A 15,292-nucleotide genomic window follows, 5' to 3' on the forward strand; every position below is an offset into this window, starting at 1 on the left:
TCAGGTCACATCTCCCCTCTATGTACTGTGGCTTCCTCAGATCACCTCCCCCCTCTATGTTCTGTGGCTACCTCAGGTCACCTCCCCCTCTATGTACTGTGACTTTATCAGGTCACCTCTCCCTTCTATGTACTGTTGCTACATCAGGTTACCTCTCCCCTCTATGTACTGTGGCTACATCAGGTTACCCCTCCCCTCTATGTACTGTTGCTGCATAAGGTTACTTCTCCCCTCTATGTACTGTGGCTACCTCGGGTCACCTCTCCCCTCTATGTACTGTGGCTACCTCAAGTCACCTCTACCTCTATGTACTGTGGCTACATCAGGTTATCTTTCACCTCTTTGAACTATGGCTACTTCAGGTCACATCACCCCTCTATGTACTGTGGCTTCCTCAGGTCACCTCTCCCCTCTTTGTACTGTGGCTTCCTCAGATCGTGTCTCCCCTCTATGTACTGTGGCTACATCAGGTCACCTCTCCCCTCTATGTACTGTGGCTACCTCAAGTCACCTCTACCTCTATGTACTGTGGCTACATCAGGTTATCTTTCACCTCTTTGAACTATGGCTACTTCAGGTCACATCACCCCTCTATGTACTGTGGCTTCCTCAGGTCACCTCTCCCCTCTTTGTACTGTGGCTTCCTCAGATCATCTCTCCCCTCTATGTACTGTTTCTACATCAGGTTACTTCCCCCCTCTATGTACTGTGGCTACCTCGGGTCACCTCTCCTCTCTATGTACTGTGGCTACCTCAGGTCACCTTTCCCTCTATGTCTTATGGATAGCTCAGGTCAACTGTCCCCTCTATGTGCTGTGGCTACCTTAGATAACCTCTCCCCTCTATGTACTGTGACTACATCAGGTCACCTGTCCCCTCTATGTACTGTGGCTACATCATGTTACCTCTCCCTTCTATGTACTGTGGCTACCTCCGATCATCTCTCCCCTCTATGCACTGTGGCTACCTCGGGTCACCTCTCCCTCTACGTCTTATGGCTACCTCAGGGCAACTGTCCCCCCGTTATACTGTGGCTACCTCTGGGCACCTCTCCCCTTGCTAAACTGTGGCTACCTCAGGACATCTCTCCCCTCTATGCACTGTGGCTACCTCGGGTCACCTCTCCTCTCTGTGTACTGTGGCTACCTCCGGTCACCTCTCCCTCTACGTCTTATGGCTACCTCAGGTCCACTGTCCCCTCGTTATACTGTGGCTACCTCCGGTCACCTCTCCCTCTACGTCTTATGGCTACCTCAGGTCACCTTTCCCTCTATGTCTTATGGATAGCTCAGGTCAACTGTCCCCTCCATGTGCTGTGGCTACCTTTGATAACCTCTCCCCTCTCTGTACTTTTGCTACATCAGGTTACTTCCCTCCTCTATGTACTGTGGCTACCTCGGGTCACCTCTCCTCTCTATGTACCGTGGCTGACTCAGGTACTGTGGCTACCTCGGGTCACCTCTCCTCTCTGTGTACTGTGGCTACATCAGCTCACCTCTTCTATGTCTTATGGCTAACTCAGGTCAACTGTCCCCTCCATGTGCTGTGGCTACCTTAGTCTCTGCCCTCTATGTACTGTTGCTGCATAAGGGTACTTCTCCCCTCTATGCACTGTGGCTACCTCGGGTCACCTCTCCTCTCTGTGTACTGTGGCTACCTCGGGTCACCTCTCCTCTCTGTGTACTGTGGCTACATCATGTTACCTCTCCCTTCTATGTAATGTTGCTACATCGGGTCTCCACTACTCTCTATGTACCATGGCTGACTCAGGTACTGTGGCTACCTCGGGGCACCTCTCCTCTCTATGTACCGTGGCTGACTCAGGTACTGTGGCTACCTCGGGTCCCCTCTCCCTCTATGTCTTATGGCTACCTCAGGTCAACTGTCCCCTCGTTATACTGTGGCTACCTCAGGTCACCTCTCCCCTTGCTAAACTGTGGCTACATCAGGTTATCTCTCCTCTAGTTATACTGTGGCTACCTCAGGTCACCTCTCCCCTCGTTATACTGTGGCTACCTCTGGTCACCTCTCCCCTTGCTAAACTGTGGCTACATCAGGTTATCTCTCCTCTCGTTATACTGTTGCTACAGTATTTACTGTGGCTTTTTATGTTATCAGTCCTGTCTATGTACTGTGACTATAGCTACTTTGGGTCACATCTCTCCTTTATCGCCTCCCTGTATACTGGTACTGACGCTACTTCATGTCACCTGATGCATTTGGCGGATTTTTGAGTTCCGAGAGGACCTCATTTTGTTGCAATATTTACCCCCTCGCGCGTGTACTTAACTAAATACGAGTTGGACGTACATCTTTTCAAACGTGTTGCAAGGGAGATAACCGCAAGAAATAGGCATGATGATTGTCTCCAAAAGCTCCAGTGTCGCTTGAAATAATATTTTGTATTTCGTAACTATGTAATACTGTTGTGTGTGTTTCTAAATCCCAACTACGAGCCCTAACTATCTCATAATAAGTATGGCTGGAATATTTCGGTATATCTGCTCTTTATTATTTTGTCATATATTTCCGGCTACATATTTTTTTCGTATAATTGTTTGCGAAAAAAAGTCATAATCTGAATTACAGAATATATGATAACTGATAAATTAAGGTGTCTGAAACTTGAGTTTAATTTATATTACCGGCATCTGTGACTTAATTTTGTTAAATTAACAACAAGACAAGCACATTTTGTTTATCATAGTGAATTTGATAAAATTTATATAGAAGACCAACACTTAATTTGTGACTTAAAACTACTGAAATTGAAAGAAAATACAAAACAATGTTTCGACCTTATATTTTTGTTTTATGCCGGAACAACCTAATGCGCGAATCAACCTAGGGCGAACGGGATTTCGGGCGAAACAACCCGGAACCGCATGAACCGATATCAAAGATGTTCTTCAAAGTTATCTTCAATCATCATATTGTTGGATATTGATACTTTCTATTCATTTGTTTATATTTTTTCCCTTTTACATCTCAGACCAGTTTTTAAAATTAGGTTCTGTCTGGAACTGTCCCTTAGGCTACATTCGCGTATCCCGGTTGAAACGGTACGAAATTTTCCACGATAAACGAACACACTTGGACCGTTTTATAAGCAGAGCTAAAAATCCACAGTTTCGAAGAATAAAAAACAATGTATCAAGAATATCAAGCCCTTCTCTCACGCGTCCACTAAATTACATAACGTATCTTAAAAACTGCATGTGACTTGACATTGTTTAAGAAAGAAATAACGCAAATCAGCATTTTAGTTTCGGTCAGGTACGTCTGGACCACTCAATCTACACGTACCAAATTTTCCTGATGTCAGCCTCGGTCCAAATCTGTATCTTTCGTTTTCTTTACAGGTTCAACCGGTTCAACCGTTTCAACCGTTTCAACCGGTTTATTTATTTTCCGGAATATTTGTAGCGGTTTCCCGATTTCTTAAATCTTTATTAGACATGTAACTTTATTTCCGTTGTAAACATGGCCGAAAAAGTTGACTTTGCCGAGGTAAACATTTGTCTGTTTTAATATAAGGAGACAGTCTATTGAACTATTCGGCTGTTAGCATGTTAGATCTGTCAGGTGATATGTGACGTTGTGATATTTCTTAAGTAAGCATTGGGCAGCTCCATATAGCAGACATTTTTCATTTAATAACCTACCCATGTCTTCTTTTTCGACGGATACTGTACAGTACGTAGGCCTACTGATTTCGATTCATGTAAACACTAAACAGCACCTGTAAAGATATCTGACGGGTAGGCAGACTATTTTACATTTTAACATATTAACATTTACATGTCATATATTGGTGTCTGTGATGTCTAGACAATGTAAATTTATATGTAAAATCTACATTGTATGTGTAGCTCTGGCAAACTCAGCAGTACATTCGAATATATTTACATTGGTTTGTTCATCACAATTACCACAGACAGATAGAAGAGGGCTTCAATTATTTCATGAAATATTCCAGGGGTGCAGATAACGTACATGTAAGTGAGAGTAACTTATAAGGAGTATCGAGGATGCCCCTCTAGCATCAGTGTCGGTTTGGACACTACATGAATGTAATGGGTTGTGTGCTGATTCAAGTAGCTTTTATACTCAGGAACTTCAAAAAACATTTTTACAGATTCAAGTTGCCGGAGACTATGGTTCTGAATTCGAATATGACAGTGAAGCTGACAGACGAAGGTTTGTATATATCAATCATTAGGCAAAACAAATATAGTTTGTTTCCGGCTACCATACCTACCTACAAATGTACCCTATTTTTTTGCCAACTCAAAGATTTTGTTTTGGTAAATTTCAAGAAAGCCCTGATAAAGTCAAGATCACTCTCCTATATAAACCCACAGACTTAGATAGAAATCTAATCTGATTCTGTGCTAAACTTAATACAAAAAAAGTAAATTTCATTACCTACTTAACAACCAAATCTTTTTTCAGACATGTAACAGGAAACAACATGTTTTTTTTGTTTGGCCTATGTTTTGGGCAATAATATTAATATTGCAATACCCAGTCTGAAAACAAATACGTTAAAATATGTTTTTGAAACATTTACATTTTTTGTAGGTTAAGCAATACTGTGCAATATTTTTGAACTAATTGTTTTGGGGTTCAATAAGCACATATGTGAAATATTTTTTCTGATACAATGTTAAGATTGAATCAATATTGTTCGCCTTAATCTTGCTTGGTATGATAAGTACCAAAAGTACATTTTGATATGAAATAATTTTATTTTATTATTCAAGCTTGCTGAAATGATGCTCACTTTTTGTATTTGATATTTAGAATCATTGTTAATACACTGAATTTCTTGGATTATATTTAAAATATTGTGATATACTGCAATATTGCTATATGTATATATACCCATCCCTAGAAGTTATCATAAAACAGTCAATTTATATCATATTCTGATGACATTATATCTTAGTTGCTCTGCCTATTTTGAATTTTACTTAAGTAATTTTTCAGTTACTTGGTTTGCTCTTTCTTCAGACACAAAGATGACAATTTGTTGAAGAAAAGAAAACGGTCTACAGATGGAAAACCCAAAAGACGAGAAGCTGAAACGGAATACAGCAGGTTTGAGATACATTGTATAACATCAACTTGTTTTTGATAAATGCATATTACTTGTTCAATTAAACATTCGTAGGAGCTGCCTTATCAGGCGCTAACTACTAGTCCTATGTCACCTAGCTAATATCTCCCTATGTGTGTATGCCTGCTGGAGATGTAATGTGTTCTGTTTGTAGTGGGACCCTGCTTCCAACGGTATCGTTTAAAGTGCCACCTCACTTGAATGCTACAGCACAGATACCGCAACACCAACCCAAAAACATTTTATACTCCACCTGGGTTGTTGGAGTTGTGTGAGTTGGAGAAAAATTCTTTCTCTGAATATTCCATGCATACGATGATTTCAGGGATGGAACCCCTAGCCACCTGCGTGGGAGGCCGGAGCGTTAACAACTCGACCAATCCGCCCATTTAAGTCCCATTATCCTTATTTTTGTGATATTCCGTGGTCCTTAGATCTCAAGAATGAAACTATGATATCACAAGTCACTTTTCACAGGGATACAGATTTGGTACATATACTTGATAAAAACGGTTCGGTTCTTCCCAAATGTCCTTTCGATATTTTATAAGATTTTCAGAACTGGACTTTTGGACATTGTACTCTGTTTGCCTTTTGTGTCCTGTGTGTTTGCAGATTCAATATTTTATGATTCTTCAGCATTTTTCACCTTAACAAAAAAGTACCAAAACATCCTATTATCACAGGTACTGAAACTACCATGTACCGAAACATCCAGGATTCTCACAAACGAACCATAAAGTCGTTTTCATAAAAATCAGTTGATATTTAATGTAGTTTGTTTTAGATTCTAACTCTTTATCATCAGCATTTATTAATTGTATGAAAATTGCTTGCACTTAATAATTGACATGGATTTTTGCGACTTTTTGAAAAAGAAAAAATTATTGAATATAGAATGTCTGAAAGTTGATTGATAAGTGATTGATGTGTTGTTTTATGTTCAGGTGATCATTATTGTTTTCCTTTGTAGAGAGGAGGCCAAAATACAGAGATACCACATTGTTAGTATGGACGCTGTATCCTTGTAAAACATATTGGTGGTAACACAGAGAGTTTCACCGATTTTCTACACAGGCCCTGAACAAATATTTTTATACTGTAACGTACGTTGTTTCCTCTATATTCATACGACACAATTGGAAGTTGCAGGTCTTTTTAGGGTGTTCAGATATTTTGAAATTATTCCCATGGGTCGTGAAACAGAACAAAAAAAAAAAATGGGGTGAAATGTGTATTATCAAGCTCTCTAATGACCTTGCTTTCCTGAACAGCAGTAGTTCGCACGACACAAGAAATTTGTGAACGACTACATGCTGTATTATGGAGGGTCGAAAGCAGACTTCAAAAGGGACACGTAAGTTTTTCTCGTAATTTGTTTTTCAGAAACTTTTGAATCCTAACATCAAAGTTTTACTTTATACACAAACAATGTACATATTAAACATTGTTGCAACGTTGCAAGACCGACTGGTCCCTTTGTCAAGCCATGAAGGGACCAGTAGGTTTTGCAACGTTGCGACATACTTAATACATACATTGGTTTGGTTTAATATTGTTTAATGACCTGTCAACAGCTATTAAAGGTCATTTAAGGCCGTAATACATTGGTTTGGTTTAATTTTGTTTAGCGTCCTATCAACAGTTATTAAAGGTCATTTAAGGCCATAATACATACATTGGTTTGGTTTAATTTTGTTTAGCGTCCTATCAACAGTTATTAAAGGTCATTTAAGGCCGTAATACATACATTGGTTTGGTTTAATTTTGTGTAACGTCCTATCAACAGTTATTAAAGGTCATTTAAGGCTGTAATACATACATTGGTTTGGTTTAATTTTGTTTAACATCCTATCAACAGCTATTAAAGGTCATTTAAGGACATAATACATACTTTGGTTTGGTTTGATTTTGTTTAACATCCTATCAACAGCTAAGGTCATTTAAGGACGTAATTAAACATACATTGTTTGTGTTTGAAGTAAAACTTTGATGTTACATATTTCCAAACTGGTGAATCTTATTGAAGAAATTTTGAATTCTATTGAACATTTTATATAGCTTAGTCATAGCATTAAGAGATACATTGTAGTGACACTTAGGACATGAGTTGTTATATTTCATATTCTTACAGAGAATATTACCGTAAAAACCCATGTAATTTGCACACTTTTTTTCCATAAATTTAATACCCAAAGTGGGGGGTGCGTATATGCAGGTATAAGAAATTTCAAGGTTTTTTTCAGGAAAAGATCCACGATTCTGGTAGACCGCCATCTTGGATTATCTCCCTTGGTAGCTCCATCTATTGACAAAATTTCAGTATTTAAAAAGAAAGATATTTCGAGAAAAGAAATGGTTGTCAGTCCCTAATGAAACCCTTTTTCTTAGTATTTAACAGTGGTAATGACATTTCACCATAAAATTGAACTGACATTTTTTATACTAAAGGTGTTGCTGTTTATGTGTTGCTGTATCTGTAGGTCCAGAGACAAGACAGACATGGACGTGATACGTGAGAACCACCAGTTTCTGTGGGACGATGATGACGGAGAAAGTGATGATTCCTGGTATAAATGACTCGGCATGAATATTTGTGATTTGCTCATATTTACTAAATGCATTTCTTTTCTCTTTTTTTGTTTTTTGTTTAAAGTTGTTTTTGTGTGGCCAATATTATCATATATATGCCAATGAAGCCAAAATTCACATTGTTAAAGACAATTACCTGTTTTTTTATGTGCAATTTCCAAGATACATGTAGGACAAACTTGGAAATAAAATTTCACTGACATATTATTTTGTAAGAAAATGACAAAATGCACCACATATTACTTAGAACAGATCTCACGTATTTAAAATAAGTCATTTATTGTCAACTGAAATGATTCAAAATTTTGGAAGATAAAATGTTAAGCAATTTTCTTTCTCTAGCATTATGCACATGAATATTTCAATTTTCAGAAAATGACAATACTGAGTTATCTTTTTTTTATTAATTTAAGTTAAATTTTGTACTATAAAATATTTATTCCTGCCATGTGTAGTTCTTGTATTAAAGCAATATTTTCTTGTCTCATAGTATGAGTACAATTTTAATAAAGGACTTGAAGAAATAATTTTCTAACCAGGCACCTACATCTGCCCTTGTATTAACAATATCTCAACATTGCTATAAAGTCATCCTCCAGAAAAAGTCATCCTCCAGACTACCAGACAGAATTTTTCCATAATTCCTGATAAAAATAAACCGTTTTATCTAAATATTTTGGTATTACCTCCCTTTGATCATATTATTTTTTAATTTTCAGGGAAAGACGATTAGCAAAGAAATATTTTGACAAACTGTTCAAAGAATACTGTATTACTGATCTAAGCAGATACAAAGAGAACAAGGTGAGAATCTTAAATGATCTTAATTCTTATATTTTATTTTATTTTTGTTTAACGTCCTATTAACAGCTTAGGTCATTTAAGGACGTGACTCCATATGTGTAGTGTATGGGTGCTTGCGTGTGCGTATGCGCAGGAGACAGGGTATATTGGTGTGCTTGCCTCCTTGTGATAGCGCAGATCTGATGCGACTTTATAGTGCTATCTCACTGAAATACCATGCCGAGGCGCATAGCATTCCGCCTGGTCACATTATACTGACAACGGGTGAACCAGTTGTTGCCATTGCCTGAAATGCTGAACGTTAAGCAGGGAATAACAACCACCATTTTTAAGGACTTTGTTAGGTCCCGGCCTAGGGACAGAACCCAGTGCCTTCCTCACCTGGGCGAACGGTCAACATTAAGGCCAAACGTGAGGTTAATTTTTATAGCAGAAATATGTATTACTGAATTTAATTAGATGGAACAAAGTGAATAAGATTATGGTCTTGATACCAATCTTGTTTGTACAACTGTATGTTATTTGAAGCTTGTGCAACAAACATAGGATATATCCATTGTGCTGTTAACTATCTGTAATTTTTGAACCAGTTTTTGGCGTATTTAATAGCTTCTTACTGGACATACAAATATGTTATATCGTTTTCCTGAAGGTCTATAATTTGCCTAATAGGTTGCCATGAGGTGGCGTACAGAACAAGAGGTTGTGCAAGGCAAAGGTAGAGTTTGAATATCTTTTTTTAACTTTTCCTGGTATATGTGAAAAATCCAAGAGAAGTGTACATGTAATTGTTTGGTAAAACTAAAACATTTTCTTTTTACTAAAGCAAAAATATTTATTTGTGTTAATTAATTCTGTTCAATAGATTCCATGTATCCAATACGTATTGTAAGATTGAATTCCAACAGATTGTAGACATCATTGTAAGATCGATTAATTGTAATTTGTTTAATTATGTGAAGTAACAATAACTGTTGAATGTTCTTGGAAGAACTTATGTTAATACAGTTGATATATTTCCTGTTTACTTTGTTGTTTACTGCTTCTCATGTACAGGTCAGTTCATTTGTGGAAGTAGAAAGTGTCCCGAGAAAGGAGGACTACGAAGTTGGGAGGTCAACTTTGGATATCTGGAACATGGCGTCAAGAAAAATGCTCTAGTCAAATTACGTAAGTGAAATGTGAAGGTTTTTGAATGGATTCAAATAATGCAGTTATACATAACACTACAAAGCAAGTGTACACCAAATTTCCTATATCATTATTTCAAGTTTGTGTTCAGATTTTAAACCTTATAACTGTTTGTTACTCTTCCAGGGTTGTGTCCAGATTGTTCCTATAAACTCAACTATCATCACAAGTGAGTATAATATACTTTAATGCTGGGGTGGAATTAACCGTGAGTATAATATACTTAAATGCAGGGGTGGAATTAACCGTGAGTAAAATATACTATACTGCAGTGGTGGAATTAACCGTGAGTAAAATATACTATACTGCAGTGGTGGAATTAACCGTGAGTAAAATATACTATACTGCAGTGGTGGAATTAACCGTGAGTAAAATATACTATACTGCAGTGGTGGAATTAACCGTGAGTAAAATATACTATACTGCAGTGGTGGAATTAACCGTGAGTAAAATATACTATACTGCAGTGGTGGAATTAACCGTGAGTAAAATATACTATACTGCAGTGGTGGAATTAACCGTGAGTATAATATACTATACTGCAGTGGTGGAATTAACAGTGAGTATAATATACTATACTGCAGTGGTGGAATTAACCGTGAGTATAATGTACTTTAATGCAGTGGTGGAATTAACAGTGAGTATAATATACTATACTGCAGTGGTGGAATTAACCGTGAGTATAATATACTATACTGCAGTGGTGGAATTAACCGTGAGTATAATATACTATACTGCAGTGGTGGAATTAACCGTGAGTATAATATACTATACTGCAGTGGTGGAATTAACCGTGAGTATAATATACTATACTGCAGTGGTGGAATTAACCGTGAGTATAATATACTATACTGCAGTGGTGGAATTAACCGTGAGTATAATATACTATACTGCAGTGGTGGAATTAACCGTGAGTATAATATACTATACTGCAGTGGTGGAATTAACCGTGAGTATAATATACTATACTGCAGTGGTGGAATTAACCGTGAGTATAATATACTATACTGCAGTGGTGGAATTAACCGTGAGTATAATATACTATACTGCAGTGGTGGAATTAACCGTGAGTATAATATACTATACTGCAGTGGTGGAATTAACCGTGAGTATAATATACTATACTGCAGTGGTGGAATTAACCGTGAGTATAATATACTATACTGCAGTGGTGGAATTAACCGTGAGTATAATATACTATACTGCAGTGGTGGAATTAACCGTGAGTATAATATACATTAATGCAGGGGTGGAATTAACCGTGAGTATAATGTACTTTAATGCAGGGGTGGAATTAACCGTGAGTATAATATACATTAATGCAGGGGTGGAATTAACCGTGAGTATAATATACATTAATGCAGGGGTGGAATTAACTGCTGGTCTGATGGCCCGTGGTTTTCTAGGCAGACCAGTAGGTTTTTAACAAGCTATCCCGCTGGGCCAGCAGGTATTTTGTAAATTTATGTAAAATTTCAGCAGATTTTAAAAGCTTTTTGTTTGAAGCCTAGAATGCACCACAGAGCTTCTAAATTTCAAAATTTTCCGAGGACATGCACCTGTACCCATTACTATCGAGCGCCCTAAATGGTGCTTACTCGGGCACCTAGCCCTCGTTTTCTTGACCAGTGCACTTCAAACAGGACCAGTGAATTTTTACTTCAACTGGACCTTTGGGCCAGTAACCCCCATTTTTAATTCCACCCCTGTTAATGCATGTAAAATGTTCTGGGAAATTTATAAAATGGGCTAATTTGATATTTACTGGGGAACAAATAGTTGGGAATGCACCAGTCATATTCCTTACCTCTCCACTCCTAAAATTGACCCAAAGTTCATATACTCACCCTGAAAAAACTATGTCTCACCCATTTTAAGATCATCACGTACGTTTTTGTGGAAATCCTTTGATATACATTGTGGTTTGATACGTATATACGTATATATTTATAATAAGGATCTTACACAAGTTTCCAAATCATATTAGATTCAGGAAACATTCTAGAGAGCAAGCATAAATGAGAAATAAGGGATTAGATTTATACGGGAAAATTTCTTCTGAAATGTATAGTCAAGTTTAAGATGTTTTTTAAATATTAAAAAGAATTCTTGTGAATGAGTATAAAATTCTACCAGCTTGATATTGTATCCCTTTTGGCATAATATGATCTCAAAATCTATGATGTCATTTCATTATCATTTATTGACGTTCACATGTAGATTAATTGTGCTACACAAGTTCTTTCACAAATTACTAACATGTAATAAGCAATGCATTTCTGATGAAAACAAACTTTTGGTTTTGAAATGAAAATCATAGTAATGCAGTATGAAATATGATATTTTTATGTACAATTGTTTTTTGTTGATAGAAAAAAAGAAGTTTTACATAAAAAGAAAAAGAAGACGGACAAAAATACCGAAGAAAGTGACAAGACGAAGCGACACAAGACAGATCACGATCATTCTAAAGATGGTGAGGACACTTAACTTAAAATTCATTACAGATTCATTCATTAGTCTGTGTAACGCAGGGAAGCAGAGAAAGAAACATATCACATTCCTATAGCAAGGAGCTAGTAAAATCTTCTTCTAGACATATGAAAATTAAGGGCCACTGGTTCATTTTAGTTTTTGATATCTAAAAGACTGTTTTAATTTACAAAGATATATTTACAAACATAGCATCAAGTGTGTTGTACCTAATTTGGGTCTGGATCAGAATTTAATCCTTTCGGAAATTTAATTCTTGATCAATCCCAGATATTTTCCCCTAAAACACAGGAAAGTATCAGTTATGATTATGAGATGGATGCATTGGTTATACGATACATATATAGGAGGGCTACGGTGTCCAAGTGGTGAAGGTGTCTGACCGTCTCCGATCACTAGCCCTCTACCACTGGGTCTGGGGTTTTAGGCCTACCGGTACATTGGGCAGTTGCCAGGTACTGGCCACAGGTCGTGGTTTTTCTCGGGGCACTCTGGCTTTCCTCAACCACCAAAACCTGGCTGGCCCTTAAATACCCATAGCTGTTCCACATGACTGACTTTGGTTATACTTTGGGGTTAGCTTCTTTAAAGTAGAATTAACGGCAATCAGAATGTTTTAAATACATTTTCTAGTTTCTGTCATGTGTTTTAATCACATTCAGGCACAAACAAATATATCAGCGTTACCCTATATATGTGATCGGATTTTAATGTTGTCCATCTTTGTGAGATAGGTTGTTTCTGTTGTCATGTTTTTAGCTGGCTTCTGAATAGCGATTGTAGAATAATTTGATCATGGATAATTATGATATCTTTTATATACCTGTCTCGTGAATGTACCTGTACGTTGTGTTGTGTATTTAACAGGGTGCAGTGGTGACGTGACAGAACCCCCTGGAGGGTCAAAAGAGACCGGTCAGTCCATCTGGTCAGGCCCGGCCAAAATCGCAGAGGATAAATCACGGTATTTAAAATTTTGCACTGCTGATCATGTTAAATATGTTTTATGCACTGCTGGGAAGTACTGTACTATAAAATAACTAGCATGGGAATGTATTTCTTGAGAAAAAACTTTTCCCTACAACCTGTCAACCAAGTTGGTGTGCTGATTTCATAATATTTTTAATATAAGTTAGAAAACTACTACAGTTGAACCACTACATTACACATCTGATAGATACATTGCTAGTGATAGTTATCGCTATTCATGAAAAATTCAAATGCAGAGAGTATTAATGTACAACTTCGTGTATCATTTGGTCTCAAAACTCAGCTGGTTAACAGCTGGTAATATATAAATATTCAGTGACCATACAAAGCTTGAAATTTTTGTCAGAATCCGGTCAGATTTATTACTGATAGTTGCAATTTTTCTTAAAAGTGGTTGAAGTGTTGGTGTAATTAGTGTTGACACTTCTATGTATTATGTATTAGGTATCTTAGGTACTGATGATGCATGCAGGTTCCCGAGCTAACCAGCATTGATGCAGGCATAATTCAATTTTTTAACTTTTTTTTCACAAACGTTTGGGTCAATTTTTTTATAGAATTGGTGAGCATACTGGTATTGAACAGGTCTTTTTGGATGTTTGGAAGTACTTAATTACTGGACATAATTTGTTTTAAAATATCAGAGTTTTAATTTTTACACAATGCATATCACAACGTTTCGAGACCAACTGGTCCCTTTGTCAGGCTATGACTGAGTGACCTGTCAGTTTTAAAACGTTGCAACATGTTTAATACGTACATTGTTTGTTTATAAAGTAAAACTTGGATATTACAAATGAAATATGAGAGGAAAAATGCATGGCCAAACCAGGGCTATCTAGTTGCCGAAGATCGAACAAGTTCAGTTCCGCTACATATATTTCCAAACTGATGAATCTTATTGAAGTTACTTTAATTTGTTTTGTTTACTTTAATATTTGTTTTTTGTACAAACATCACCATATCGTAATTATTTCTTACATTTGTCATTTCAGAGAGGAAGAATTTGACGACTATTTCAACGACATGTTCCTATGACAACGGAAAACTTTTGAATAAACAGAATCTACCCAAGCCATATTTAAAATGTGTGGAGAACATATTTTATGATATTCACATATTTTGAAATAGGAGCTAGCATATCAAGGTCAATGATGAGCAAGATTATGCAGTTTCTAAAACCATGAACGGCGTACAGACTTCTACCTCGTAAGGAATAACCAGTTTCCACTACGGCAGATGTTATGTAGAGTTCTCCATGCTTAGAATGAGGGTCAGATGAAAATACAACAGCTAGACTTTACATGAATTCTCTAATGTGTAATATCAATTAACAATTCATTCCGCCCTCTATTCATGTCGTTTACGTAAGGATAATGTCATGTTTGTTCTTATGTTGCCTTCCGCCTCAAAACTCTACAGCCTTCCTTCTTCTCAAGGTGCAGGAACGGTAGCTAAGTGTGATCAATTTTATTTTATTCTGAAGTTTTAAATATTTCATATTGAAATTTTAGGTCCGTTAATCTAAAATTTAAAAAACAAAATGCCTAAATTTTAAAATAAAATATCTAAATATTTAAATTTCAAAATATCTAAAATTTTGAAAATTTTAAATTTTCAAATTTCAAAATAAAAAAAAGCAATCAGACCTTGAGCTGCGGTTTCTGCAGCTACTTTCTGCTCCATCTTAATGTGAACATGATTTTAATACATGGTTGTAAAATGTCTTTTGACGTGAATGCAATGACGGACATCTCTGTTACGAACCAAGTCAGGCCACAAATTAAAGGATTCACCTGTTACAAATGGAAAATGCACATTAAACCATTTCAATTAAAACTACTTTTATTTTTCATGTTTATAACTCAATTTACAGGGTGTAACCCTTATTTCATCACTTAAGGAGTAGAATACAGACTAGATATTTTTGTTCAACAAATAAAAAGCTCATTATCATTTGCATTTTCTATATATTTTACATGAATGCAATAAAAAAGTGATGGATAGAAGTAAGCAAATAACTTAAAGTCGACAGAGAAAGAAATCATAATTTTTCTATCATATTTTACATTTGAAGTAAATCATCAAACTGAATCCTGT

General features: G+C 36.6%; 1 protein-coding gene across 1 annotated transcript; it reads left to right on the plus strand.

Moving 5' to 3' along the window:
- The first annotated feature begins 3,446 nt into the window (after positions 1-3,446).
- Positions 3,447-14,729, plus strand: LOC110455420 (protein FRA10AC1-like). The gene is made up of 13 exons (XM_021505551.1): positions 3,447-3,510; positions 4,139-4,200; positions 5,017-5,103; positions 6,096-6,141; positions 6,403-6,479; positions 7,606-7,692; positions 8,434-8,518; positions 9,191-9,236; positions 9,575-9,688; positions 9,836-9,878; positions 12,082-12,185; positions 13,070-13,166; positions 14,188-14,729. Exons 1-13 carry the CDS (start codon positions 3,484-3,486, stop codon positions 14,228-14,230), a joined length of 918 nt encoding a protein of 305 aa, XP_021361226.1. The 5' UTR covers positions 3,447-3,483; the 3' UTR covers positions 14,231-14,729.
- The last annotated feature ends 563 nt before the right edge of the window (positions 14,730-15,292 follow it).

The sequence above is a fragment of the Mizuhopecten yessoensis genome, unplaced genomic scaffold (assembly GCF_002113885.1).
Source record: "Mizuhopecten yessoensis strain PY_sf001 unplaced genomic scaffold, ASM211388v2 scaffold8213, whole genome shotgun sequence".
Taxonomy (NCBI): Eukaryota; Metazoa; Mollusca; class Bivalvia; order Pectinida; family Pectinidae; genus Mizuhopecten; species Mizuhopecten yessoensis.